This window comes from Giraffa tippelskirchi, chromosome 10 (genome assembly GCF_054371585.1).
Source record: "Giraffa tippelskirchi isolate mGirTip1 chromosome 10, T2T-mGirTip1v1.2.pri, whole genome shotgun sequence".
In the NCBI taxonomy this organism is placed as follows: domain Eukaryota; kingdom Metazoa; phylum Chordata; class Mammalia; order Artiodactyla; family Giraffidae; genus Giraffa; species Giraffa tippelskirchi.
In genome coordinates this window covers 154,648,042-154,675,837 of record NC_137284.1, presented here as the reverse complement: position 1 = coordinate 154,675,837, position 27,796 = coordinate 154,648,042, and the positions used below count along the sequence as shown (strand labels likewise).

Sequence of the window (27,796 nt, the reverse complement as noted above, 5' to 3'; positions counted from 1 at the left end):
TTCCCAAATCCTAGTTCTGGATTCACTTTTACTGCATGCTACCCCGCCCTCAAAGCCAATCTGTGTTTTATTCCAGGAAAGAAACGCAAACTTTCAGTCGCTCAAGCAGAAATTAAAAAGATCACGAACAGGGAGCCGACTGGGGAGTCCCGTTCTCTCTCCCACCAACAGACTAGTTCAGGCCCCTCCTCCGCTTAGACCTTGAGCCTCGCGGGGTCCCCGAGATAAGCTCAGATGTCCCCTCTGCCCCTAGCTCCGCTAAGGACACGTGTTCTTCCAGCCCAGTTCAGCCGCCTGGAGACCCTCCCACCTCGCGCTTCCCAGGCCCCGCCTGCCGCGTCGCCTGCCAATCGTTGCCAGAGGCGTGGCCTGGCCCCGCCCCTCGGGTCCGTGCCCGCCGCCTTTGTTCTCCCCAGCTCCCTCTCTCAGCCTGTGCGCTCCCGGCAAACCGAGTGGCAGCCGCTGATTGGAGGCCGCGGCGCAGCCAATCAGAAGGGGGCACCTCACGTTAGCGCTCCGAGCTTTAAACGCGCGAGCCGCGGGGCGCGCGGAGGAGGGCGGGGAGGAGGGTCCACGCGGAGGGAGGTGTCGCGGGGCTTGGACGCGCAGCGCGGCGGTCGCGGCCGGCGCCTCAGATCGGACTGGGATTGGCTGGCCCGCGTCTTTCCCCGCCCCCCCAGTTAATTGCCAGGGAGGTCTTCCGGGGGGATATCTTCCCTCTCGTTTCGCTCCGCGAGACCCGAACCCGAGGTTCGGGAGCGTCCAGCGGCCCCCTGGGCAAGGAGGCCGCGCTCAGCCCCGCCGCGATGAGGCCCCGGAAAGCCTGGATGCTTGTCCTGCTCCTGGCCCTGACGCAGCTGCTGGCCGTGGCGAGCGCCGGGGGTCCGGACGAAGGTGAGCGGCGGCGGCGGCGGCTGGTCGGGCCTGCGGGCCGCGGGCACCGGGGTGGGGGCGCCGCGCGGACCAGATACTTGCTGGAGTCGGAATGCTGTAGCGGGGGGCAGGATCGCTAGGGAGACCCGGGAGAGGAGGGCGGCGAGGAGGCCGGCGCTGCCGCCGAGGCTTGGACGCGGAGAGGGTGTAAAGTGCCTTCTTTGCACGCTGGCTCCTTCGCCCTGATTCTCCTCCGATTTTCCTCGGGTCCAGGCTGACTGCCCACTCCTGGGAAGGGGAGCTTGGGAACTGGTTAAGCATTTGAGGCTCACATGTCCAAGGAGTGGGAAGGGAGAGGGGCCGCTGGTTTCAAAACAGGGCGAGGGCGTGACGTCCCCCGTGGGAGCCCTAGGGACAGCCTCGGGCAGCAAGCGTTTTACGCCTGAAAAATGTGGTCTGCAGGTTTGGATACAAGTAACTCGAGGGTTCTTGTTTGAGGGGGAAAGGGATGGCTTGGTTTGCATCTTTTGGAAACCGGAGGTGGCATTCCTCCTGCAAGCATGTATTCAGCACCGACTGTATGTGCCAGTTACTGCGCCGGGTCCGGGAATTAGGGCTCAGTGTGGCCCCTGCCCATAAAGCGCCGGCTCTGGTAGGAACATTCGCTGCTACCAGCCATCGCTCCTGCATTTTTCTTTGGAATCGGCTAGCTAAAAATAAGTGGTGTGTGAGAACTTTGAGAATTAGAAAACTTAAATGAAGAAAAGACTGCTATTGCTAGAGAACAGGACTACACATTACTGGCCTTAACTTCTTCCTCTGGCCTTTCTCTGGATAACTAGAGTTTTTTTCCTCTTGAGTTTGTTCCAATATAAATAACCCCCCTTTTCTGATAGTGTGTAAAGGAAGTGCGAACTTTATACTCTTTCAGATTGAGTAACTTTTATGCAAGTCAGTGATTCAAGAGTCGTGACCCACACAGAAAAGGAAGTTGAAAACCAACGCTTGGTAAAAAGAACACCTGCCCACAGGAACCAGAGAGCAGGGTCACCTACAAGTGTGTCTTGGGACCTTTATCCAAATCGCCCGGTGCTTATTTAAATACGGAGTCCCAAAATATACCCAACCGGAAGAACGCAAGGGTGGGCCCTCAGGTCAGCATTTTAAACACATTGATTCGTTGGCAAAGTAACCTTTGGGGAGGCACATTAATGTTTGAGGACCAGTGGAGGTGGATGGTAGTTTTTTGGACATGGAGAACAGAGTAGCTTTGTCTTGGTTCCGATCAGATGATTCTGTCTTGCGGGGAGCCTCAGGGAGCCTGGAAGAGTGGCAGACGTGGGTGGACACCACGGGTATTAGGATGAGTGAGTCTGTCATTTGTCACAGGCCACTGATGCACTGGAGACCCTGGGAGGCAGCTGCCTCTAGGGTGAGCCTGGGGGTCATTGTGGTCGATTGATTGGAGTGGGGCTTCTAGTGGTCACCTTGACTCTTTCTCATCCCTCCCCCTTCACATTTAGCTTCTGTCACAGGTAACTCCTCCTGTGGATTTTATTTTGGGACCACACTTCCCAGATGGTTCCAGTCTTGAGGGGTTCCCCCCTTCTTTTTTGCTTCCTGTGCATTTTATTTATTTATTTTTGCTGCACTGCACCCTTTGCAGGATCTTAGTTCTCCAGCCAGGGATCCAGCCAGTGGCCCCTGCAGTGGAAGCTCCGAGTCCTAACCACTGGACCACCAGGGACTTCCCCGCTTCTTGTGCATGTCAGACTCAAACACCCCAGTGGTGTCTGGGCCCCCCAAGAATGGTTACTAAATAGAACTGAAGTTCTGACGGGTGAGCCTCCGGCTGTCAGGCCTCTCACTTGTTCTCACATCTTGCCAACCAGAAGGGCATAAAGGAGATATTTTGACGCCAGTCGTTGCCTGCTTTTCACTTTTGGGAAGTAATTATCAAAGGAGGTTAAAAAACTTAGGGCATCTTGGGAAGAAAGTCTGATGGGACAGCAAGGCATAGCAGCTGAGTGATCAGGACCCTCCCCTCAGTAGCCTTGTGCTCCTGGGCAGGTGACAGAAGCTCTGTTTCTTCATCAGCGAAGGACATGTAGTATGTTTCCCCCGGGGGCTTAGAGAGTTCTGTAAGTGCTCAGCACAGTGCGTGGCCCACGAAACATGATCAGTTAGGTGATGTTATTCCTGAGTCTGTTGTTAACGCCAGCTGAGGATGCAGGTGAGGAGATGCTGGAAGGAGCGGCCTGTGTCCAGGCTGGGCGGGATCCGGCGTTGTCAGGTGCACTGCTGGGAGTGGACTGCAGTTGCAGTGACCTGGTTAGGAGGGGCCTGCATTTCAGGAGTGGCCTTGGCGGATGGGCCCAGCCTCTTGCAGAGATGATGCCGGAGGCCCATTGAGGAGGGGCGCTCAGAGAAGGATGGCGCCTTTCCAGAAGGGGCTGGAAGGCTTTGGATATATATTTCTGTCCTAGAATATCCAGCTTTAAAAGAGGAATATCCAGCCCAGTAAGAGGTGATTTCCCCATTAAACTGTGAGATATCTTCCTTGTCAGGATGCGGGAGGTGGGGGAGTTTAGTCCAGGGGAATATGGAGCCAGCACCCTCTCCAGATACAGAGGAGTCAACCCTGGGAGTTGTCGGCAACTTGGAGAGCAGCGGAAGGTGGGGGCTGTGCCTTAATGGGCTTGAGGATCCTTCATTACATAGAGAACATTCTGTCATTTTGTTTGTCCTTAAAAATACAGAATGAAAATCCATTCTTAAAAAAGTATCGATAAAGGAGTTCCCTATTAGGAGCTCTGTCGCAGGATAACTCATGGTCCCCATTTAATCATGAGTGCCCTATCGCTGTAGTGCTGCAAACCTCTGCGGTCTGGGGCTGGGTCAGAAACCTCTTTGCTTTTCCTTTTTGTAAAATTCACCTTATCTCTGTGCACTGAACTGGCAGCCAAGTCCCTCTTCCTCCCCAAGCTGTTTCCTCTCTTGAAGAGAGGATTAAGTTCTCTTGAGCTTTCTTTCCAGCCTTCCTCCAGTCTTTCCATCTGCCTGCAAATAAGCTTGATTCTCAGCCTGAGCTGAGCACCCTGGCAGCTGTGCTGCCCTTGGGGCCTGCCTCACTGCCTGCAGCAGCTCCCAGATCTGGGGCAAGATGTGTATTGCCTCCTGGGCCCCCAGCCGGAGCAGAGAACCTTGCACAGCACCCCCACATCGAGCCCCTGGGTTTGTGGTCCCCATGTGAGTCGTTTCAGGACTTTTAAGTGAGGGGCTGTCAGACCAGCCTTTTGGAAAGCCGCTATTAGGGTTCCACAGGCCAGCAGAGGTCAGCTGGTACTTGCCCTGCCAGGTTGCTGTGGGCAGTGTTCCCGGAAGTACCAGGAGCCCAGAGCCAGCTGATGTAAACCCGGAGGGTCTCAAGAGCATCAGGTCCTTAGATTTCCCTGGGACTTCACTGGCGGTCCAGTCGTTAAGACTCCAAGCTTCTGATACAGGGGCTGCAGGTTCTATCCCTGGCTAGGGAACTAAGATCCCAAATGCTCACCAGGTGGCCAAAAAATATATATAAATAAATTTAAAGGAAAAAAAGAAAGGAGCTTAGGCCACCAGCCTGGGAGGTGGGGATGGTGTTGAGCCCAGTTGTCTTCCTCTGGGTCCTGCGCCTTCCATGGAGCCTGGTTCTCATTGCTCTTCCCAAGCCTCCTGCTGACAGTGCTGGGGGCCTGGGGCTTCTGCAGGCCTGTCCAGCCCGCAGGGTCCCCACTGTGGAGGAGGGAGGTGGCTGGAGAAGTGGGTGAGCTGACGGGCTTGGGGATGGCGGGAAGAAATCTGGGGGCAGGGGAAGCAGCCTGGCCCAGGATACACAGGCACCTTCTCAAGTTGGTGGCATTTCTGTTTGGATTTTAGAGCTGTTTTCTCCAGCCCCCACAGTGGAAGACAGGGGCTTGTGAAAGGAAAAAGCTGTGGGTGTTCAAAGGGACAAGTGTAGAGGGAAGTGGGGCTCAGGGGGGCGGGGTGGGTTTTCAGCTTGCTTTTGGTAATTAGTGTACAGGTCGGTAGATCTTGATGATAACAAGCAAAGCTGCCACCCTGCCCAGGGCAGCCCCTGGCGTGTCTGAGCAGCTGCAGAAGCAGCAGTGGGTCTGGTTTTGGGGGGTGGGGTAGGTGCTGTGATAGGGCGAGTCCCAGGGGGCTCCTGGGTTCCTGGACAGGTTCTCAAGCCCTAACGTCAGCGTTGGTTCCAAAAAGAAGTAATGGGCTCCTTGAAGTGCTCTGCCTTTGGAGTTGATGAAATCGTGCTGCTGGCATTTCTGTTTGCTCATGTGGAAGCAACTGGGAACCTGGGTAATGAGAGCTGCCGTTCAGGGTTTCTGTACCTGTAGTTCAGCAGCAAATCCTGCTGAACCTTGTTGATGATAAGCTGTGCTTATATTCTTATGTTCTGGGAAAGAGAACTTTGCTTCCAGGCGTCCCACAAAAGTATGAACAGGAAACAAGTGCGGTTCTCAGCTTTTAATTATGGACGATAGAGTCCTAATCCACCTCAGATTAGGAGATACACATAAAAGATACCCCACGTGTGTTCTAATCCTTCAGGGAAAGGTTGATGTGTGGAGGAGGGAGGTGAGGAATCACGTTTTACTTAAAAGTCAGCCCAAGTAACCTCCAGGGTGAAAGAGTTGAGAACCAGGACTCGTTTCCTGTTTGTACTGATTTGGGGGGCCAGGCAGTCATCCGTGGGGGCGGGGATGGGAGCTTGGAGGCAGTCCTTCCTACCTGTGGAAAGCAGAGAGGGTGAGGAAGGGGAACATGTCTGTGGAAGTTAGCCTGGCCCTTGAGCATGGACATGGGGGGACCCACAAAGGGAGGAGCCCGAACACAGAGCTTGGATGTGGATGAGGGGCCTTGCCGCAGGGCACATCAGACCTGTATACTGGGAAGGAGGGTTCTCTGTGCTGGGCTTGTGGAGCCAGGCCGGGGGGCTCCATCTGAGAGGGGGCCGGTCCCACCTCCACCCCCAAGTCCTGCAGTGTTTAGACTAAATTCTAGACCTGTAGTTAGTTTTCAGCCATCTTTTAGCCATCACCTCCCTTTAAGTGAAATCTGAAGTGCCCACACCACATGCAGATTTATGGGCTCCAGGAGGCCGGCAGTCACCACCTCTTCTCCTGGTGCTGACCCTCAGGGACCACTGAGGACGCATGACGATTTTCAGGGTGCCGGGTCCAGGAATACTTTTAAGGAGGAAGGTCATCAGTCTCCTAACCTGCCTGGGCGTTCTCTGCACAGATTCTTCTGACAAAGAGGACGCCGTTGAGGAGGACGAGGATGACGAGGAGGACGAGGACGACGAGGACGATGATGACGACTTGGAAGTTAAGGAGGAAAACGGGGTCTTGGTCCTAAACGATGCAAACTTCGATAACTTTGTGGCCGACAAAGACACGGTGCTGCTGGAGTTCTACGCTCCGTGGTGAGGACCCGCGCCCCGCTTCGGTCCGCCCGCCCCGCTTCCGTCAGCCCGCCCCGCTTCCGTCAGCCCGCCCCGCCTCGTTTCAGATCTAGTTCGTTAAAAATGTGAACACATCCTCTGCTAGTTACTGCTGCGGGTGGCTCACGAGCTGTGATGACACAGACCTGCGGGGCTGACAGATGCGTCCCCTGGTGCAGCTTCAGCCCCGCCCCCTCCTCCTGTCTGGAGCCAGGTGGCCGCCCAGCTGCCTGCAGACTGGACCCTGTGGGGACCAGCCCCCCTTTTCCCATCTTTCACCCTCACGGTGCAGCTCGTCGTGACTCTTGGGCTCCTTCTCCCACCTCCTGCTGTTTTTCCATCTCATAATCCTGTCTTCACTTTCTCCTGCCCTCCTTGGTCCACTTGGGAGAAACAGATAGTCAAGATACACATAATGTTGTTTGCTCAGCATAGTATGAGATGCTTCGTATAAAGTATGTAAACAGTCCTTAGGGCAGACCTGTGAGGTTACATCATTACTGGTTTATAGAACAGCTGTTCTCAAGCATTTTGGTCTCAGGACCCCTTAACCCCTTAAATATTGAGGACCTCAGCTAGCTTGTCACATGGGTCACGTTTGTCAGTAGTTACCACATTGGAAATTAAAACCGAGAAATGGAAAAAATTTATTTCTAAGTAGCAGTAACCCCTTTACTCGTTAGCATCAGAATGCTGACATCATTGTCGGTCCATAGCCTCCGGAAAACCCCGCGTTCCACATCTGATTCGAGTGGAAGAGATGGCATCTTTCAGGGAGAGTTTTCTCTTCACACTGGGGTGTGGAGATGTTGAAAGTACCTGCCCTTGGCGGGGCTGGGATTCACCCTGGGTCTCTTTGACTTCCCACTGTCTCAGCCTTCCCTGTTTCGCATTTCTCACTAACCACAAACATTTCTGGTTCCAGTGCCCCAGTTTTTGTGCATACGGCTGGATTTAAGCCTCCTCGGGTACAGTTAACCTGCTTCTCCGTCCCGAAATCTCATTCTCAGGTGCGGGCACTGCAAACAGTTTGCTCCAGAATATGAAAAAATCGCCACCACCTTGAAGGAGAACGACCCTCCCATCCCTGTCGCCAAGATTGACGCGACCTCAGAGTCGGCGCTGGCCAGCAGGTTTGACGTGAGTGGCTACCCCACCATCAAGATCCTGAAGAAGGGGCAGGCGGTCGACTACGAGGGCTCCAGGACCCAGGAAGGTGAGGGCTCTGAGCCACCAGAGGAAGTGGAGGCCGGGGCTCCCTTCCCCAGGAAGGGAGAGGGGAGGGCAGTTTGGATAACAGAGGGGAAGCCTAGCCCACTGGGCTAGCAGCAGTACCTGCTGGAATGTCTGCGGTGACTCTGATCAGAATAAACTTGTCCTGGACGAGAAGGGGTTACACTTGACCGCCGTGAAATTCAAGGTCCAAAGCTGCTGTGTTAAAGGCCACGGGTCTCACTAGTGTCCTGGACCAGTGTCTAGCTGGGCCCGACTCCCAGGGCGCGGGGTGGGGGACTCGCCGAGACAGACTGCCAAACCCTCGCCCAGAGCTTCTGATTGAGTGAGCGTCAGGTCCGTCTCAATAGTCTACGTTTCTCGTGAGCGCCCAGGGCTGGCCAAGCCTGCAGATCCAGAGCTCACGGAACTACTGGTGTTTGTTTGTCAAACCAGGTGTGTGGAGCCAGATGACGTTTCTAAAACCAGGCCTGTTGGAGCTCTACCTGGCTCGCATCAGGCACTACATTGGTTTCATTAAATAAATGGACAGATAACACCGTGGTAGCCTTTAGCACTTTGAAGGCTTAAAAAAAAACCAAACACATTGCTTTCTGCTGCATTTTCCACTCCCAGTGTGGCACTCATCTGAGCGTGAGTCACGTGGACTTGATCTCAGGGTTCCCTTTGAGCCATTCAAGAGTGTGACCTGTGCAGGCATGTGTGTATTTGGTGGGGGGGGGTCTGCCCTCGACACCTCACAGCTAGGAACATGGCCAAGTTTGGCATCTTTAGGGCAATGTTTGCCTCAGCGGGCTCCCTGGGTGCCAGACCTCCCGTATGTCTTCAGAAGGGGGGCTCCCCTGAGTTGAGGCCCCCCCTCTCCCGGGCCTCGGTCTGCCTGCACCAGGAGGCGCTGCTGTTCACGCTCCAGTCTGAAAGCTCGTGCTTTGTGGGAGTGGTTCTTGGACCTGGCTCCTTGGCAGATTCTAGGGCCACAAAAGGAGAGAGACAGTGGGCAGCCGCCGCTCCTGAGAACCACTTGGGAAGTGCTTTGTGAGAATATACTTAGTGTCCCCTGCCTCGTGTCTCTGGGCATGCAGGCCACTAGCAGGCATTTTTACAGCCGCTTCTCAGGCGATGCTGGAGCAGCCTGGGTGGCGTGGGAGCTGCTGCTCCTCCCATTTTTCTCGACTTTGGTTACATTTTACGCCGTGTGTAACGTGCCAGTGCTCCATGTGCGTGTCTAAACACAGATGTATTTGTACGTGTTAAGAGGAATGCCCCCAAAACTATTACTAGGCATATGCGGTTGAACACTGGGAGGTGACCTCTCGGGATGCACTTGACAGTCTCATTCATGAGGCTGGGCTAGACTGCCTTGAGCAGTGTGCGTGGCAGTGGATGTGTGGTTGTTGGAAACCATGGACCTTTGGGCTCTTCACTGTGGCCCCCAAACTTCGGAGGGGCCCTGGCTATAGATGGGCTTTGTTGTTCAGTCGTTCAGTCTTGTCCGACTTTGCAACCCCATGGACTGCAGCACGCCAGGCTTCCCTGTCCTTCACCATCTCCCAGAGTTTGCTTAAACTCATGTCTGTCGAGTCGGTGATGCCATTCAACCATCTCGTTCTCTCTCTGTCTTCCCCTTCTCTTCCTGCCTTCAATCTTTCCCAGCATCAGGGTCTTTTCCAATGAGTCGGTTCTTCACATCAGGTGGCCAAAGTATTGGAGCTTCAGCATCAGTCCTTCCAATGACTATTCAGGGTTGATTTCAGTTAGGATTGACTGGTTTGATCTCCTTGCAGTAGATGGGCTTGAGTTTCAGGAAATCAAGTGTGTCCTGTTGTGTGACCCCACGTTCTCTCTCCACCCCCTCTCCACCTTCCCCACCTGGAGCCAGGGACCTTCACATGCTCAGTCTTGTGTGGTTTCTTCCAGAAATTGTGGCCAAGGTCAAAGAGATCTCCCAGCCCAACTGGACGCCTCCACCAGAAGTCACACTCGTGCTCACCAAGGACAACTTCGATGAGGTGGTGAATGACGCCGACATCATGCTGGTGGAGTTTTATGCTCCCTGGTAAGATGGTGTCCGTCTCTTGTGACCAGATACTGGTCAGGCCCGTCCTGTACCCACTGCCACGTGGGGCAGGGGCAGCAGGAGACAGACCCCTGCTCGTGATGCAGAGCCAGCTGAGGAGCAGGCAGGTGCCAAGTGCCCACCGTGCAGCAGGTGAAGTGGGCACGGCTGGGAGGGGTGGTTTTACAGTCTTTGCTGGGGGATAGGATGAGGCTGAAACTCCCCCAGCTGTCCAACCAAGAGAACTGTTGTGGCCTTTCCCATCTCTTACCCCACATCAGGCTTCCACGCTGTCTGCCCGGGGGCATCTCTGGCTTGGTGGGTCTCTCCCAGTCACCTGGGAACGCAGGCTGGGTGTATGCACTTCCCGGAGCGGGGAGGCTTCCTCCCCCCTGGAACAGGCTCCTGACAGAGCTGCTTGCTCTCGCAGGTGTGGACACTGCAAAAAACTGGCCCCCGAGTACGAGAAGGCCGCCAAGGAGCTGAGCAAGCGCTCTCCCCCGATCCCCCTGGCAAAGGTCGACGCCACGGCCGAGACAGACCTCGCCAAGAGGTTCGACGTCTCGGGCTACCCGACCCTGAAGATCTTCCGCAAGGGGAAGGCTTTCGATTACAACGGCCCTCGTGAAAAATACGGTAGGGCTGCCACCGCCTCTGGCCCCAGTGGGGGGAGCTCCCAGCACCTCCGGGCGCCCCGGAGCCCCGAGCCCCGCTCAGGCGTGCGCTCTGCTCCCAGGGATCGTCGACTACATGATCGAGCAGTCCGGGCCACCCTCCAAGCAGATCCTGGCCCTCAAGCAGGTCCAGGAGTTCCTGAAGGATGGGGACGACGTCATCATCATCGGGGTCTTTAAGTCGGAGAGCGATCCCGCCTACCAGCTGTACCAGGACGCGGGTGAGGAGAGGTCTCAGGCCAGCACACATGCGCCCAGGCCTTCTGGGGTTGCTGCTGTTGTATAAGACCCCTGGGCGTCGATTTAGGCCTGAGGGAAGAGTGTGTGCGAACAGGCTTTCCTCTCTGGGGTCAGGGATTGGTTCTCGGTTGCCTTAACTGCACGTCAGTGATACGATCTCTCAGGAAATAGACGAGGGGGCTGTGCCCTCTCTCTCCTGGGCTCTGAGAGGAGGGGAGGGGCCCAGTCAAGTTCATCCAAGGTCATTACGTCCCTCCCTCCTCTGCCAGGGCCCCTTCCCCGAGCCAGCCCTGCTGCCAGGGGAGGGTCTTGACCAGAAAGTGAGGGTTTCTGCATCAGACCTGGGTTGGAGTCCCGATTCTCTCGGTGGTTAGCCGCCCCGAGTGGGCAGTCAGTGACTCCGTCAGCTTCGAGATCTCACAGCCAACAGGGAGACCTGTCCTACGTGGAAGGTTGTTACGTTAGAGGAGATACAGTGGCAGAAGTGCTCAGCCAAGTGCCCAGTGATGCCAAGTGTCGGTGCTACTAAGTGCCCAGTGAGGCTGGTCTGGGAGGCGAAGTTACCACCAACACGTCTCAGCGGTGTCCCATGGGGGCTGGGTCCTTGCCGCCCTGGGTGGCCCCTGGGTGATGAGCCAAAGACGGTTTTTGGGGGACAGTCAGGCTCCTCCTGGTCTTCCCCAGCTCCTCATGAGTCCCTTGGACCCCTCACCCCATCACACACACCACAACGGCTTGGTTTTCTACTTAGAAGTCGTAATCGTGATCTGTTAAATGCCCTGCTTGCCACTTGGTGTTAATGTCTGTGCCGCACGGTCCCAGCTGTGCGTGTGTCAGTCGCAGAGTAACGTTGTAAAAGTTACAGTGGAGCTGAAGTCCATTTGTGCTTCCTCAGTCTTCACTGAGTCCGTAATCTTGGCATCCAGCTGTGGTAAAAACGCGCAGAGGGGTTCCCCTAGTCCACCCAGGGCCACAGGCAGCCCTGGAGTCCCCAGCCCTCACGTCTGGGTGCCTGTAGATCCCCAGGGATCTTGTCAAAATGCAGGTGCTGGTGCTCAGGGCTGGGTGGGCCTCGATGCTGCCCGTCCAGCCGCCGCACATCCAGTCTGACGCCTGTGACCCCTCGTGGCCGGGCGGGTTAGGCTTAGGCAGGGGTGACAGTCATGGGCCTGGTGCATGTACTTCAGGGAAGGAACTAGAGACAGCCCCAGGGATGCAGGGCTGACAGGGCGGGAGCAGAGGGGGTCCTGGCCGGAGGACGGGGTCTGAGCGAGGGGGCCGGGCGGGAAGCTCTTGAGGTGATCCTGTCTCTACCATGGCCACTTGATCACAAATACCCATGTGTCTGGTGGCTTAGAACAGGTGGGAGACTGACCTGCAACACCCCTCTGGGTGGCTGTACCATTCTTAACGATGGTGTGAGAGCTCCCTGACCTGTTTCTACAGGAGGGTCTGGGGCTGCGGGTGGTGAGTAGCTGGCAGGCCTGAAGTCACACAGCTGGCAGCTCGAAAATTGTGATTTGAGTCCAGGTCTGTCTGTGAGCTCATCCAGGCTGCGCCCTGCTTCCCCTGAGACGTGCCGTGCCCTCAGCTGCCTGTTCCTATAACCCAGTCACAGGCCTGCCTTCCTGGGACCGCACACTCCGCTCAGGGTGGGTCCAGAGGCCTTGGCGAGGACAGAGCAGGGGGCCCGAGGTGGTGCCCCTGCGGGGTCCAGGGCAGGGGTTGATAGGCTGGCCCACGGGCCAAGCCCGGTCCTCACCTGGTTCTGCAGGTTCCCTGGGGACACAGCACACTGGCTGGTCGGCATGCTAGTCAGCACAGAGCTGAGTTGTCAAGACCATGGGGTCCATGACACTGAGGCAGTTCCTGTCCAGTCCTTTCTAGGAAAGTTTGCCAGCCCCCATTCTAGAGTATCTCCGCAGGGTTGCATTTGGGAGTTTCTTGAGATTTAAATAAAAGTATGTAGGGCTTCTCAGGTGGCACAGTGGTAAAGAACATGCCTGGCAATACAGGAGACTCAAGAGACGCAGGTTTGATTCTTGAGTCGAGAAGATCCCCTGGAGGAGGAAGTGGCCACCCACTCCAGTATTCTTGTCCCAAAAAAATTCCATGGACAGAGGAGCCTGACGGGCTACAATCCGTGGGGTCACAAATAGCCGGACACAGCTGAGTACAGCGCAGCGTATACGTAGAACAGAAGAACTGCAGGCCAAACAGGCTGCTCGAGAAGTGAGCCCCTGTGTGGACGGAGGGTTCCCGTGCCAGACACAGGAGGGTGAATGTGCTTCTCAGCATCAGAGACCACAGTCAGTCCGAGAGATGAAGTTTTTCTGTGAAGGTTCCAATCTTTTACTTTTATTATTTTTTTCTTTTTTTTTCAGATTTATTTTTAAAATAAATTCAGAGATACATAGATTTTAAGGTATTACATCTACACCAGGTTTTTAAATCCAGACTCCTTTCAAGTGTCTAAGCTCTGGATATTGTTTACACAGCATTCGTGGTTAATTACACCATTTTCTGGGCATTTGCTTTGGCTGACATGGGTAGAGTAGAATTTAAATCATTGAAGCGGTTTAATAAATTGCGTATTATTTATCGTTCTGTCAATTCCTCAGCTAACAGCCTGAGAGAGGATTACAAATTCTACCACACTTTCAGCACCGAAATAGCGAAGTTCTTGAAAGTCTCCCTGGGGAAGTTGGTCGTCATGCAGCCTGAGAAATTCCAGTCCAAATACGAGCCCAAGAGCCACGTGATGGACATCGAGGTGGGTGAGGGGTGCCAGCCCCGGGGCATCCGATTATCCTGAAGGTCTTTGGGTCAGGTCAGGGTTCACGGGGGCAGGGGTGGGGGGGGTCCTCACATGCCCAGTGAGTGGTGGGGCTGAAGCCCTGGCTCAGCTCCATCTGCTTCTGCAGGAGGGTGGCCCACTCTCCTTACGTCATGATGGGCCAGCTCCAGCTTGCCTAGTTGCACACCCACCGTGGGCCTGGCTCTGTGGCTGGCATGGCTCTGGGTCAGACCATGCTGCTCGGTCAGAGAGAAGCCTCACTCGCTGGCAGGCGGCTTGGGTGCTGAGGGCTGCAAAGCGCTGACATGCCTGTCTTCACTGCGTGTAGCTATGGGGCGTGGCCTGTGGACCTGGCCTTTCCTTCCTCCTTGGGGTCTCCCACTCTCAGTCTTCCTAGAGAGGTGACAGACTCATCTCAAGAAGAGTGGAGGTGAGCCTGGCTCCCGCTTCATGTTCCGAGTGCTTCCCAGGGGCCCCGAGCTCCATGGAACAGATATGTTTGGAGGAAACTTTACCCTGATAGCTCAGTTGATAAAGAATCCACCTACAGTGCGGGAGACCCCAGTTCGATTCCTGGGTCAAGAAGATCCGCTGCAGACGGGATAGGCTACCCACTCCAGTATTCTTGGGCTTCCCTTGTGGCTCTGTTGGTAAAGAATCTGCCCGCAATGCAGGAGACCTGGGTTCCTGTCCCTGGGTTGGGAAGATCCCCTGGAGAAGGGAAAGGCTACCCACTCCAGTATTCTGGCCTGGAGAATTCCCAAAGTCCATGGGGTCTCAAGGAGTCAGACACGACTGAGCGACTTTGACTTTACGTCTTGAATCCAGATGTTTTATTTGACAGAGACTGGGAGGCAGAGAAGTGAACTAACACCTAGAGGGTCCCATAGCCTGTTAGGAGGAGACGAAGGGGAGAGGCAGGCGCGCTCTGCCCCCGGCCAGGACATACGGGAGTGGTCTCGTCGCCCCCCTGTCCCTCTGGCTTTTTTCCTGTTACCGAGAGATACTGACCCTGGGTCCACAGAGGAGCCCTGGTGAACTTGGGATCTGGGGACCATGGGAACCAGACCCAGTTCTGTGTGGTGTGCCTGCTCCCAGGAAAGGGGTCTGTCTGTAGCTTTCAGTAGATTCTCGAAGGGGCCCTTGACCCTGAAAGGCTGAGATCCACAGTCTGTCAAACATATCACTGCTACTTTGCTCTTTTTGCTTCTGCCTGATCTTATATTCAACATTTTTTTTTAATGGATTGGTATCATTTATATACCATTTTTGTCCCCAGAATTATTTAAGGGCTGCTTTGTAAAAAAGTTTACATAACAGGTAACGTGCAATTTTTAAAAAACGGATCTAGGAGTTAGGACAAAGGGAAGACAAGGGCAGGACGGATAAGATGAAGCCAGGTGTAAAGTCAGCACACGCAGCCTTGCGGTGAGAAGACAGTTTGTTTGCTTCTGACGTGAGTGAGAAGGGCTCAGGCATTTGAGTTTTGATTCAGCCCTGTGGGTGCTGAGTGCTCCACTCTGGAGCACATACATCCTGGGTCCCCCCGGAGTTCACCTTCTCCGCGACAGGCGGTCCAGGGCCGTCCCGATGAAAGAGGCCCCCGCTGCCTGCTGTGTCATCCCTGCTGCCTCCCCGAGCTGGCCAGTCTTGCCATTTTTCAGTGCCGTCTGGGGCCACCTCGCTGACTGTCCATCCAGATGGCACTCAGGCTCTAGGGGAGAGAGGTGGGCATCCACCACTTCTGCCGGGCAGACAGCCTCACCCCACTAGGCCTCAGGTTCCTCATCTGTGGTGCAGCTGACTGCCCCACGCTCTTCCCCAGGCCCCCCGGGCTTTTTGTCTCCAGTGGTCAGGGGTGGGCTTTCTGCAAGCAGAGCCCCGACGGCCACTTTGATCATCTCATCCTGTAGTGTCCCCGACAGGGGACAGCCGGAGGAACGTGAGACCTTGTGCCCAGTTCAGCCCACCTTCATGCCACTGTCATCCGGGAGCCAGGTCTTCCCGCAGCAGATCCTGACTGACCTGGTCAGCCAGCCCTGACCCAGAGGGAAGGGCGCCCTGGCTACCCGAGAGGCTCACTTGGGGCTCACTGGGGGAGTAGGGCCCCTGTGATGTCCCTGGTGAAGTCGCTCAGTTGTGTCCACCTCTTTGCGATCCCATGGACTGTAGCCCACCAGGCTCCTCCGTCCATGGGATTCTCCAGGCAAGAACACAAGTGGGTTGCCTTGCCCGCCTCCAGGGGATCTTCCCGGCCCAGGGATCGAACCCTGGTCTCCAGCAGTGCAGGCAGACGCTGTACTCTCTGAGCCTCTGGGGAAGCCCCGTGACGTCCCTAGGGGCAGACTTTCCCCCTGGCCGGCGGCAGACAGCTGCGCCTCACCTGGCCCATCTCGCAGGACTCCACGGAGGCCGCGGCCATCGCGGAGCACGTGGTGAAGCACACGCTGCCCCTGGTCGGCCACCGCAAGGCTGCCAACGATGCCAAGCGCTATTCGCGGCGCCCCCTGGTGGTCGTCTACTACGACGTGGACTTCAGCTTCGACTACCGCGCGGGTGAGCCCTGGGCTGGGGGGCGCGGGTAACGACGGCCTCGGGGGTCCTCCTCCTCCTCCGGGGGGAGTCGCCACCCCCTACCCTCCCCGCTTGAGCAGGGGGGCGGCTGGGAGTCCCGTCGGCCCTCCTCGAGCCACGGGGACGATCGGGCGGGACCAGGCCCCCACTCCCCGAGCCCAAACCCTCGGTCCCGTCTCAGCCACTCAGTTCTGGCGGAACAAGGTCCTGGAGGTGGCCAAGGACTTCCCCGAGTACACCTTCGCCGTGGCCGACGAGGAGGACTTCGCCACGGAGGTGAAGGACCTGGGGCTGAGCGAGAGTGGGGAGGAGGTGAACGCGGCCATCCTGGATGAGGGCGGCCGCAGGTTCGCCATGGAGCCTGACGACTTCGACGCCGACGCCCTGCGCGACTTCGTCACCGCCTTCAAGAAAGGTGGGCCCGCATCCCGCCAGCCGCCACCCCACCCACCTCCACCCACGCCCGCACCCCGGCTCCTGCAGCCCCTGCCGGCTTGTCTTTGGGACCCCGGCCTGGACTTCCTCCTGGACCCGAGGGTGCGGAGCATGGGAACGGAGAATCCCTGTTCGTTTTCTCCCTGTCCTCTTTTTGTAATAGAAAGAGGCAGGGGCCTTAGAAATGTCAAAAAAACCTTACTTTAAAAATTAAAGTACAGCAGACAGATTTCTTGTATGTGGGAAGCTTGCTTTGGCCTCAAATGCAGCGTTTTTCTAATCTGATTGAGCACGTGGCTCAGGGTCCCCACTGCCCCCGCTGGTGGGCAGGCCTCCCTCCCCATCATGTCTGCTCAGCCTGCAGCCCACCGTGCCTTCTGGCCTGCAGGCCGCCCTGTTAGTGACCCTTCTGTACTAGCAGCCTCTCTTGTGCAATCTCGCTGAAGAGGATGGTGGCTGCTAGGCCTCTGGTACAACCGGTCATCTGCACCCGCTCTGGCCTTTGCAGGGACTGGAAAGTACAAGATTTGAGGAAATCGGAGAACCAGGGGCTGGGCTCTGGAGACAAGGCCCAGCCTGGCCGTGGTGACATCTGTCTGCCCCAGCCTCCTGCATGTCCTGCCAGCCTCCCTGCTTGGTCCAGTCGTGGCCACCAGGGGCCGGGCCTTTCGGCTCTCACACCCCCCTCTGCTTGCTTTCCCCGGCAGGAAAACTGAAGCCAGTCATCAAATCCCAGCCGGTGCCCAAGAACAACAAGGGGCCGGTCAAGGTCGTGGTGGGGAAGACCTTTGACTCCATCGTGATGGACCCTAAGAAGGACGTCCTCATCGAGTTCTACGCGCCCTGGTGCGGGCACTGCAAGCAGCTGGAGCCGGTGTACACCTCCCTGGGCAAGAAGTACAAGGGCCACAAGAACCTGGTCATTGCCAAGATGGACGCCACGGCCAACGACGTCACCAGCGACCGCTACAAAGTCGAGGGCTTCCCCACCATCTACTTTGCCCCCAGTGGGGACAAAAAGAACCCAATTAAATTTGAGGACGGAAACAGAGACCTGGAGCATTTGAGCAAGTTTATAGAAGAACACGCCACGAAACTGAGCAGGACCAGGGAAGAACTCTGAAGGCCGCGGGGGTCTGCAGAGGGCGAGCGCGGGAGGGACCAGGCCCAGCGAAGCTTCTGGTGGTCACTGGCGGGGCCCACGCCAGCCGCGAGCCTGGCGGGCTTGCTCACAGGCAGTATCTCAAGGTGTTTTGGTTAGTTTTGTGTTTTAATTTTTTTATACTCTGGTATTTTGCCTTCATGCTCTGAATACTGAATAGATTTGAATGACTCAGTAGATTAGTCCAGAGTTTTACAGAGGAGACATCTATTTTTATCGTTATTTGGGGTTTGATTTTTTTTTTAACTTTTCACCTTCTTTAATATTTCTTCAAAGCAGGCAAGTTGAATCTCTTCTCTGTGCAGTTTTTTCCTTTTTTAATTTAAAATTTAAGAAGCCTTTGCCAAATTGTGTTGCCTTTTGCCTTTTATTTGATCGTCGTCTGAGGAATTGTTAGCTGAAGATGGGACTGTTGGTGTTTGTTTTTTTTCCCGTTGGGGCACGAAGTGAGAACGGTTACCAGGCGCCCTGCCAAGGATGTGATTTCATCCTGACTCTGAGCTGCCACGTGACCCAGGAGAAGCAGCATCTCTGCAGGCCTGGACATCGCCGTGCCTTCTTCTCCCAGACCGAGGACCATGGGCGGGAGCCTGTTGCAGGTGCCCCCAGGCCCTTGGAGCCAGGTTCCGAGGCTCAGCCTCTGAGAGGTCGCCCCACTAAGGCTGGCAGCGCCCCCTTCAGAACTGCCGTGGCTGAGGCAATATGAGCCAGGGCCCAGGTGGAGACTTCGGGGTGGCAGGAAGGATAGGGTAGGCTGACGTGGAATAAAAAAATGATTGAGCCTCCGTTGCTGTCTTAGAGAACACGCTCCTGTCCCAGAGTCTTGGCATTCTAGGCCTGGAGGGGAGGCTCCCCGCCTGCCCGCCCTGCAGCGTTCGAGTGGCTTCACCCCAATCCTGAACATCTCGGGGTGGGAGGGTCCTGACCCAGGCAAGGCCATCGGTGGGCCCTGCTCCTGCGTGCGGGTGGGCAGTGGAGGACAAGGCCCTGGGTGTGCCTGGGAGCCGGGCGGAGGGGACCCAACAGGATGGGAAGCTGGACCGGCCCACAGAGCTCTGCACGATCTGCGTGATGGGAGCTTCACTTGGGAGTTCATTCCCCAGGTGTGCTGTCTGCGCTCGCCTGCTCCTAATTTTGCTGAGACAGAAGAGGTGAGCTGGGGGTTGCTCTGAGCAGAGGCCAGTGTGTTTGCTGCAGGAGCTGGGCAAGGCAGGTCGGGGGGGCAGCCCTCACGGGAAGAGGCAGCCCTGCTGGGCCTTCCCAGATGATCCGCTTGCTAGTTGAGTCTGGCCAAGGTGGACTGGGGACTGTGGGTGCCCGGGGGTGTCTGGTGAGGCCCCCAGTGTGACAGGTGGATGAGTAGGGCTCCTCCCATTCACCCCACCCCACCCCCAACTTTGGGCCACAAACTCACATGGGGCAGTGTGGGTGTGGGGCTTGAAGCCTTGTCCTTCAGCCCAGAGGCACTCATGCAGCTCACCTGGGCTTCTGTGCTGGTTGGGGAGACCTCACACAGCGCATGTGGGCCTACAGAGGCAGCCCAGGCGCTGGGAGGAGCAAGATGGCCTTTAAAGTGGAGTTTGAGCTGAGACCTGAGGATGAGTTGGCTGGAGCCCAGCAGAGGACGAGAGGGAGTCAGTTCAGTGTGTCCTGGGACTGGCAGCATTTCCTGGACATTTGTCAGAAACACACGGTCTCGGGCTGGGCCCCAGACCTGCCGAGTCGGAATCTGCACTTTTAAGAGGAGCCCAGGAGGCTTACACACAGTAAATGCAAAGGCCCTGAGGCAGAAGTCAAAGTATCTATCCTCTTTTGAAATTCAGTCTGGAAGCCCAGTGGCCCAATAGAGGATTGGGTGAGCTCACCCTGTACTGATGGTAGAGAGCAGGCCCCTGGGAGAGAGCTTACTCCAGGCTGGTGAGGGAGCTGATAGGCTGGTGAAGGGGACCATCAAGGCAACTGATGACAGTCCAGTGTGATCAGAGCCAGGGTGAAGATGAGCTGGCCTGGGGAGCCCAACCTGGGAGCCTGCACCAGCCCTTCAGAGAGGCTGACCCGGGAGCCCAGGAGAGGGCGAGACCTTTCCAGGTTGAGACAGAGCAGTTGCAAAGGCAGAGAGGCACCAAGCCCCATGGTAAACAAGGGAGGGAAGCAGGGATGTGAGAGGAGGTGGAGCTGAGGCTGAAAGAGGCGGGGCCCTGTGGTGGGGTCCTCTTGCAGTAAGCCAGGACTCTGACCTTGTCAGAAATTTGTAGGGAACCAAAGGTCCGTATATAGTCAGAGCTGTGGTTTTTCCAGTAGTCATGTATGGATGTGAGAGTTGGACTATAAAGAAAGCTGAGGGTCAAAGAATTGATGCTTTTGAACTATGGTGTTGGAGAAGACTCTTGAGAGTCCCTTGGACTGCAAGGAGATCCAACCAGTCCATCCTAAAGGAAATCAATCCTGAATATTCATTGGAAGTTCTGATGCTGAAGCAAAACTCCAATACTTTGGCCACCTGATGTGAAGAACTGACTCATTCGAAAAGACCCTGATGCTGGGAAAGATTGAAAGCAGGAGGAGAAGGGGATGACAGAGGATGAGATGGTTGGATGGCATCACTGACTCGATGGACACGAGTTTGAGCAAGCTCTGGGAGTTGGTGATGGACAGGGATGCCTGGCGTGCTGCAGTCCATGGGGTCACAAAGAGTCAGACACAACCTTGCGACTGAACTGAACTGATAGTTTGGGGTTTTCTAAGTGATTCAGTGGTAAAGAATCTGCCTGCTCTGTGTTGGGAAGATCCCCCTGGAGAAGGAAATGGCAACCCACTCCAGTATTCTTGCCTGGGAAATCTCATGGACAGAGGAGCCTGGTGGACTACAGTCCATGGGGCCCCAAAGAGTCGGAGATGACTGAGCATGCACGTACTGATGATTTTAAGTAGGTAAGTGGTGTGATTGGATCGAGGTAATCACGGGAGTAATAGGTAATATTTATTGGACATTTAGCAAAAGCCAGGCCCCGTGTCTAGCAGTTTGCCGGATTATCCCACTTCAGTGATCTGCGAGGGAGACACGCTTCTGCTCACTTTACAGCTGAAGAAGGGAAGAGGGTGCATGTCTGCAAAGGTAGACCTTGGGTTTGTGCCCCACCCCCCCAACCCCCGCCGCCCAAGTTGTGCGTCTCCCTTATAGACAAGCCAGTGCGGTAGCAGGGGAGCCAGGGCTGGCTGCAGGGAGCGAGGCTGCTCTAGGACTGCGTGGCTCTAGCAGTCGACGGCCAGCAGGAGCCGGGGCTGGTGGGGAGGTGAGGGTGGGTGAGTGGGTCCGAGAAGACTGGTATCACATCCAGGGTCTGAATCGACTGTTTTGTTATTTAATTATGAAACTTCTCAAGCATACACAAAAAAGGAAGAGAATTATATAATGAATTATATAATCACTGCCCTTTATTCATCATCCAACTAACACAATTACCAAAATCTTGCTACATATTCATTGTTCAGTCACTAAGTCGTGTCTGACTCTTTGCAACTCCACGGACTACATTTTCATATCCCAAGACATGACACAGCCAAGACATGTCATTTCATCCCGACACACTTGAGAATGCATTTTCCTACCAAACCTCAGTGCCTTATCACAGCCACAAAAATAAACAGTAATTCATTCAGTACCTGTCCAAATTTCCCCACTTTTCTCAAACAATGTCTTTACAGTCAGCCTGTTTGATTCATCAGCCATCTCATCTCAGCTAGAGCAGCTCTGTCACCTCTCCTTTTTCCCCACAACTGCTCCAGTTTCAGAAGAAAAGGACGCAATGACTTGGATCAGTTAAGCTGTGTTTTGCACAACTTTTGAGGAATGTTCAATGGTCACTGTCTCGGTGGTATACCTAGGAGGTGTGGAAATTGGAGAGATCCATGCAGAGTTCCAAAGAATAGCAAGGAGAGATAAGAAAGCCTTCCTCAGCAATCAATGCAAAGAAATAGAGGAAAACAATAGAATGGGAAAGACTAGAGATCTCTTCAAGAAAATCAGAGATACCAAGGGGACATTTCATGCAAAGATGGGCTCAATAAAGGACAGAAATGGTATGGACCTAACAGAAGCAGAAGATATTAAGAAGAGGTGGCAAGAATACACAAAAGAACTATACAAAAAAGATCTTCACGACCCAGATAATCACGATGGTGTGATCACTCACCTAGAGCCAGACATCCTGGAATGTGAAGTCAAGTGGGCCTTAGGAAGCATCACTACGAACAAAGCTAGCGGAGGTGATGGAATTCCAGTTGAGCTATTTCAAATCCTAAAAGATGCTGCTGTGAAAGTGCTGCATTCAATGTGTCAGCAAATTTGGAAAACTCAGCAGTGGCCACAGGACTGGAAAAGGTCAGTTTTCATTCCAATCCCAAAGAAAGGCAATGCCAAAGAATGCTCAAACTACTGCACAATTGCACTCATCTCACACGCTAGTAAAGTAATGCTCAAGATTCTCCAAGCCAGGCTTCAGCAATACATGAACCATGAACTTCCAGATGTTCAAGCTGGTTTTAGAAAAGGCAGAGGAACCAGAGATCAAATTGCCAACATTCACTGGATCATCGAAAAAGCAAGAGAGTTCCAGAAAAACATCTATTTCTGCTTTATTGACTATGCCAAAGCCTTTGACTGTGTGGATCACAATAAACTGTGGAAAATTCTGAAAGAGATGGGAATACCAGACCACCTGACCTGCCTCTTGAGAAACCTGTACGCAGGTCAGGAAGCAACAGTTAGAACTGGACATGGAACAACAGACTGGTTCCAAATAGGAAAAGGAGTACATCAAGGCTATATATTGTCACCCTGCTTATTTAACTTATATGCAGAGTACATCATGGGAAACGCTGGGCTGGAGGAAGCCCAAGCTGGGATCAAGATTGCCAGGAGAAATATCAATAACCTCAGATATGCAGATGACACCACCTTTATGGCAGAAAGTGAAGAAGAACTAAAGAGCCTCTTGATGAAAGTGAAAGAGGAGAGTGAAAAAGTTGGCTTAAAGCTCTACATTCAGAAAACTAAGATCATGGCATCCAGTCCCATCACTTCATGGCAGATAGATGGGGAAACAGTGGCTGACTTTATTTTTCTGGGCTCCAAAATCACTGCAGATGGTGACTGCAGCCATGAAATTAAAAGACGCTTACTCCTTGGAAGGAAAGTTATGGCCAACCTAGACAACATATTAAAAAGCAGAGACATTACTTTGTCAACAAAGGTCCATCTAGTCAAGGCTATGGTTTTTCCGGTGATCATGTATGGATGTGAGTGTTGGACTATAAAGAAAGCTGAGCGCGGAAGAATTGATTCTTTTGAACTGTGGTATTGGAGAAGACTTTTGAGAGTCCCTTGGACTGCAAGGAGATCCAACTAGTCCATCATAAAGGAGATCAGTCCTGGGTGTTCATTGGAAGGACTGATGTTGAAGATGAAACTATGATATTTTGGACACCTCATGCAAAGAGCTGACTCATTTGCAAAGACCCTGATGTTGGGAAAGATTGAGGGCAGAAGAGAAGGGGACGATAGAGGATGAGATGGTTGGATGGCATCACCAACTCAATGGACATGAGTTTGAGTAAACTCCAGGAATTGGTGATGGCCAGGGAGGCCTGGCGTGCTGCAGTCCATGGGGTCGCAAAGAGTCGGACACGACTGAGCGACTGAACTGTGGGGTTCTTGCTGAAGCTATCAGAGCCTGGAAGGCACCCGTGTGCTGGAGTCCCCAGGGCAGGTGGGACTCCCCTTGGCTTGTCCCCTGCACGGATCCTCAGGGCTCCACAGTGACGTGTCTCCTGGTGCTGAGCCTTGTGATCACAGGTGCATTTTGTGACAACACACGAGCCCTTGGCTCCTTCCCCAGGCCACGAGCAAGTACTGGAGCCTTCCCTCTCTTCTATCTCCAAGCCCTTCACCAGTGTGGGCCAGGAAGGGCTCCAAGAGCCTAACGAGAAGCCTGACCCCTGAGCCCATCTCCGTGCACTTCAGCGGCAATGTCACAGGTGTATTTACCCCATCTTTTCAAGATCCCATCAGCTGGAGCAAAGGTATCAAACCCCGAGAAGGCATGTTATTGTGCTTTCTTGCTTCCTGTTAGGATGAACCAGAGATGTTGAAAGTACATTCTCTGGTGCCTTTCCCAAGGCACAGCATCCGTCCTACTGTATGTCTGTCCAGTTACTCACATGGCACGTGGCCAGCTGCACAAAGCGCAGGACTCGGGGAAGCTGAAGTGAAATGCAGGAGGCCCCCAGGACCAAGCGCAGACCAGAATCCCGTTTGAATGAACCAGTGGAGAACCTCAGATCCTTGGGTCCACAGGCCTGAGGGTCAGGCGGGAAGGGGCCCGCTTGCCCTCCCCTCACCCAACACAGCCCCCCTCAGCTGCTGCCTCTCCTTGCTCCTCACTCTGCTCAGCCCCACTGGACAGAACGAGCACAGTTCTCTAATTCACGGTGTCCCCACCTTAGATTACAGAGATACCGGGGCAGAGAGAGGAGGACAAAGGACCCCTTGTTGGTAAAGACTGCGATCGGGGGCCTTTTAGCAAGAGAAGGGGCTCTTGTCCATTCTTTCTGTCTTTTCTTGTATAAAGAAGTGTGAGTTTCGCTCAGGCTGGGTTGAAAACTGATGCCTTTGGAGACTTCAAAGCCCTTCAAGGTCAGAGGTTGAAAACTCAAGTGTTCAAAGAACCTCGGGCTGGAGGTGGGTGTGTGGTGACCAGGGCACACTTGCGATTCTGTGTCCCACCTGCAGGGGGCACTTGCTGCCTGTAGGACTCAGGTCCTACTGTTGCTATTTGGATTTTTCCAGAAAGGCCCGACCTTGTAATGTGAAATCCAAATTTTTAAAAGATGTATTAGTTGGTATTGAGATATAGCTGATTAACAATGTTGTGATAGTTTCAGGTGAAGAGTGAAGGGACTCAGCCATGCATATACATGTATCTGTTCTCCCCTAAACCCCCCTCCCATCCAGGCTGCCACATGACATTGAGCAGAGTTCCATGTGCCGTACGGTAGATCCTTGTTCATCCATTTTAAATACAGCAGTGTGTACATGCTCATCCCAAACTCCCTAACTATCCCTTCTCAAAGTCTATGAGTCTGTTTCTGTTTTGTCAGTAAGTTCATTTGTATCATTTCTTTTTAGAGTCCACATATAAGGGGAAATATCCTAATTTTTCAGTGTTGGATCTAATTCACATTATTGTATCAATACTGTGTGGGCCAAAAAAAGGGCATCTGAGAGCTGGGTTTGGTTAGAAACTGGCCCTGAGTTTTGGCCTTCCCTAGTGGCTCAGATGGTAAAGAATATGCCTGCAATGAAGAAAAGCGGGGTTTGATCCCCTGGGTTGGGAGAAGGGAATGGTTACCCACTCCAGTATTCTTGCCTGGAGAATCCCATGAACAGAGGAGCCTGGTGGGCCACAGGCCATGGGGTCTCAAAGAACTGGACACAACTGAGCAACCAACACTTCCCCCCCCCCGATTGTTTTATAATCACAAGAAAGAAACTAGCATCAAGGATGCCCTAAGTGTAACAAAAGCTTAAAAATGGAGTTCTTTTAGAAAAGATGAAGCGTTGAGTCTGGTGTTGGAATCTGGGCTGAGTTCTCAGGGTCCTTCAGATGGATTGCTGAGTGCACAACATGGTCTGTGCTTCGACCACATTTGAACATGAGAATGGCCACTTGGCCGGGCAGAAGCATTGCCTTTCATGGGTCACTTCAACAGGTGCCCAGAGCAGCTAGCTGTGCTTGTCAGAGTCCTTTCTGTTATTTCTCTGATCGCCCCACCCCGGGAGCACACCCCTCCGCCTTCTGGTCACCCCAAGGCTAACTGGGGTCAGGGAAGGTCCCTGGGGGTGGGACTAGCTGGAGGCAACCCCCCACCCCCATCAACATCCGCTGTTCCTGCCAGAGCTTTAGCACTTCTAACTTTTGCCTTTTTAGGAAACTGAGGCCCAGAGAAGAGGCGGGCCTGGCCCAGGGCACTTCCAACCGTTCAGACCTGCGAGGGGTCAGGAGCTCCCGTCCGTGGTTCTGTTTCAATGCCTTGGGCTGTCACTGCCGGATTATCACAGGTGAAGACCGACTGCTACCACCAGCCCAGCTTCCTGGTGCTCTGACCTGGGGCTGCCAGGCTCCGCCCCCATGCCACCAGGCTCCTCCCCTCATGCCCCGCCCCACAACTTAAGGGTCTGTTCAGACTGAAGGGTCTCTACCTCCCTCTCAGCCCCTCCCTTCTGGTTCCCCTCTTCTGGGTCTGGAGACCAAGGGCATGGAGAAGGAGCTGTTGCTCTCAGAAAGGGGCTTTGACAATCCTGCTCGTCCCATAGGCGGTCAGAGAAAGGTGGGCCTGACTCTGCAGAAGGGCTTTGAGGAAACTCTCCTTAGGGAGGCGAGATGGCGGAGGCAGGGCCAGGCTGGAAGGAGGGCAGTGTCCTCCCAAGACCTCTCCAGGGGCCGCCGTTCATCAAGGCTGGCACCCGTGGCCCTTCCCTCCAGCCCTAGGAGGTCTGTTCATAAGGAGTATGTGGGGACCAGGCCCTCCCTGGGGAAACAGTGAAATCTGAGAGGGAGATAACACGGAGCAGCTAACACGGAGCAGCTGAGGTCGTGAAAACACCAGACCGCATCCACTCAAAGCCCAGAGATTCCTAAGGAGGGCTACTTGGGGGTCTTCATCCTCCTGGGTGAGTGTGGAAGTGCTGCCTGGGGTGGAGTGGGGGTCCAGGACCGCAGGGACCCCCAGGGAGTCACCCAGAGTCACTGCAGCTTCCTATCCCCATGCCCACCAGGGTCACCGGGTTGGCACAGGACTATGAGGAAAGGCAGGCCCTTCGTGTTTTGAGAGATTAAGAGGAAAGCAGCCAGTAGTCAAGTACAGATATGAGAGTTGGACCATAAAGAAGGCTGAGCACTGGAGAATTGATTCTAATTGTGGTGCTGGAGAAGACTCTTGAGAGTCTCTTGGACAGCAAGGAGATCAAAACAGTCAATCCTAAAGGAAATCAGTCCTGAATGTTCATTGGAAGGACTGATGCTGAAGCTGCAATACTTTGGCCACCTGATGTAAAGAGCCAGCTCATTGGAAAAGACCCTGATGCTGGGAAAGATTGAAGGCAGGAGGAGAAGGGGACGACAGAAGTTGAGATGATTGGATGGCATCACTGACTCAATGGACATGAGTTTGAGCAAACTCTGGGAGATGGTAAAGGAAAAGGAAGCCTGATGTGCTGCAATCCATGGGGTCACAAAGAGTCAGACATGACTGAGCAACTGAACAACAACAAGTCAAGCCATGGACACACATTCTTGGGGAAGAAGCCCTCTGGTCAGGACCCAAGATGCCCAAGCCTGGGATTTACATGCACCTGAAGGACTGAGAGCTGTGATCTCGGGGGTGTGGGGGTGGAGAGGAGAGGGCTGAGCAGGGAGCACCCAAGTGGGGCTGTCTTTACCCCTGGGACCACTCCAGCTCTGCAACCATCTGGACACATCCAAGTGGATACCAGTGTTATGGATCGAATGTTTGTGTTCCCCCCCAACATCTGTATGTTAAAACCCTAACCCCCAGTGTGATGTCATTTGGGGGTGGGGCCTTTGGGAGGTCATTAGGTTTAGATGTGGTTCTGAGGGTGGGGCCTCCAAGGTGGTATTAGTGTCCTCATAAGAAGGGAAAGAGGACCAGCACCTCCTCTCTCTCCATGGGCACTTCAACAAGGAAAGGCCATGTAAGGACACAGCAAGAAGTTGCCTGTCTACAAGCCAGGAAGGGGGTCCTCACCAAGATCCAAATCAGCTGGGACTTGGACCTCCAGCCTCCAGTCTGTTGTTTCATTATAGCTCCCAAGTCAACTATGACAACTGGTATTATTGGTCTGAACGTGCACAATCCCTGTGCAGTGGTCCACCCAGACTCCAGGGCTCTCATCAGCTGGGCGCCAAGGTCAGACCCCCTCCCATGCAGCCTGCACCCTGCACACAAGATCTTAGCTTCCTAACTAGGGATCAAACCGGAGCCCCCTGCAGTGGAAGTGTGGAGTCTTAAACACTGGACCAGCGGTTTAGGAATGGCATTTCTTAATCATTCTTAACCATGAATAGGAGAGTCCCTATTCCATTTTTAAAATATTGTTAGCTTTATTTTCACAATTCAAAGGCACGAGGGGCTAAAGAAGGCAGACGTTTGATTTTCAGCCAATTCCCCAGGT

General features: G+C 54.3%; 1 protein-coding gene and 1 long non-coding RNA gene across 2 annotated transcripts; both read left to right on the top strand.

The window, feature by feature from the left end:
* Window positions 1–549: 549 nt before the first annotated feature.
* Window positions 550–17,892, top strand: PDIA4 (protein disulfide isomerase family A member 4). The gene is made up of 10 exons (XM_081537212.1): window positions 550–894; window positions 6,172–6,355; window positions 7,384–7,589; window positions 9,524–9,662; window positions 10,093–10,298; window positions 10,399–10,557; window positions 13,198–13,349; window positions 15,773–15,929; window positions 16,129–16,362; window positions 17,090–17,892. Exons 1-10 carry the CDS (start codon window positions 807–809, stop codon window positions 17,503–17,505), a joined length of 1,941 nt encoding a protein of 646 aa, XP_081393338.1. The 5' UTR covers window positions 550–806; the 3' UTR covers window positions 17,506–17,892.
* A 2,445-nt stretch (window positions 17,893–20,337) lies between these two features.
* LOC145524621 (uncharacterized) lies at window positions 20,338–27,152 on the top strand. Its single transcript, XR_014067721.1, has 3 exons — window positions 20,338–20,475; window positions 25,533–25,663; window positions 26,381–27,152. It is a non-coding gene; the product is annotated as an uncharacterized LOC145524621 (long non-coding RNA).
* Window positions 27,153–27,796: the final 644 nt, after the last annotated feature.

Excerpts from the sequence above, each read along its gene's own strand:
- PDIA4 (XM_081537212.1), top strand. The coding sequence starts at position 807 with ATGAGGCCCCGGAAAGCCTGGATGCTTGTCCTGCTCCTGGCCCTGACG. Across the intron at positions 895-6,171 it reads CGCCGGGGGTCCGGACGAAG|ATTCTTCTGACAAAGAGGAC; the intron begins GTGAGCGGCGGC and ends TTCTCTGCACAG. Across the intron at positions 15,930-16,128 it reads CAGCTTCGACTACCGCGCGG|CCACTCAGTTCTGGCGGAAC; the intron begins GTGAGCCCTGGG and ends GTCCCGTCTCAG.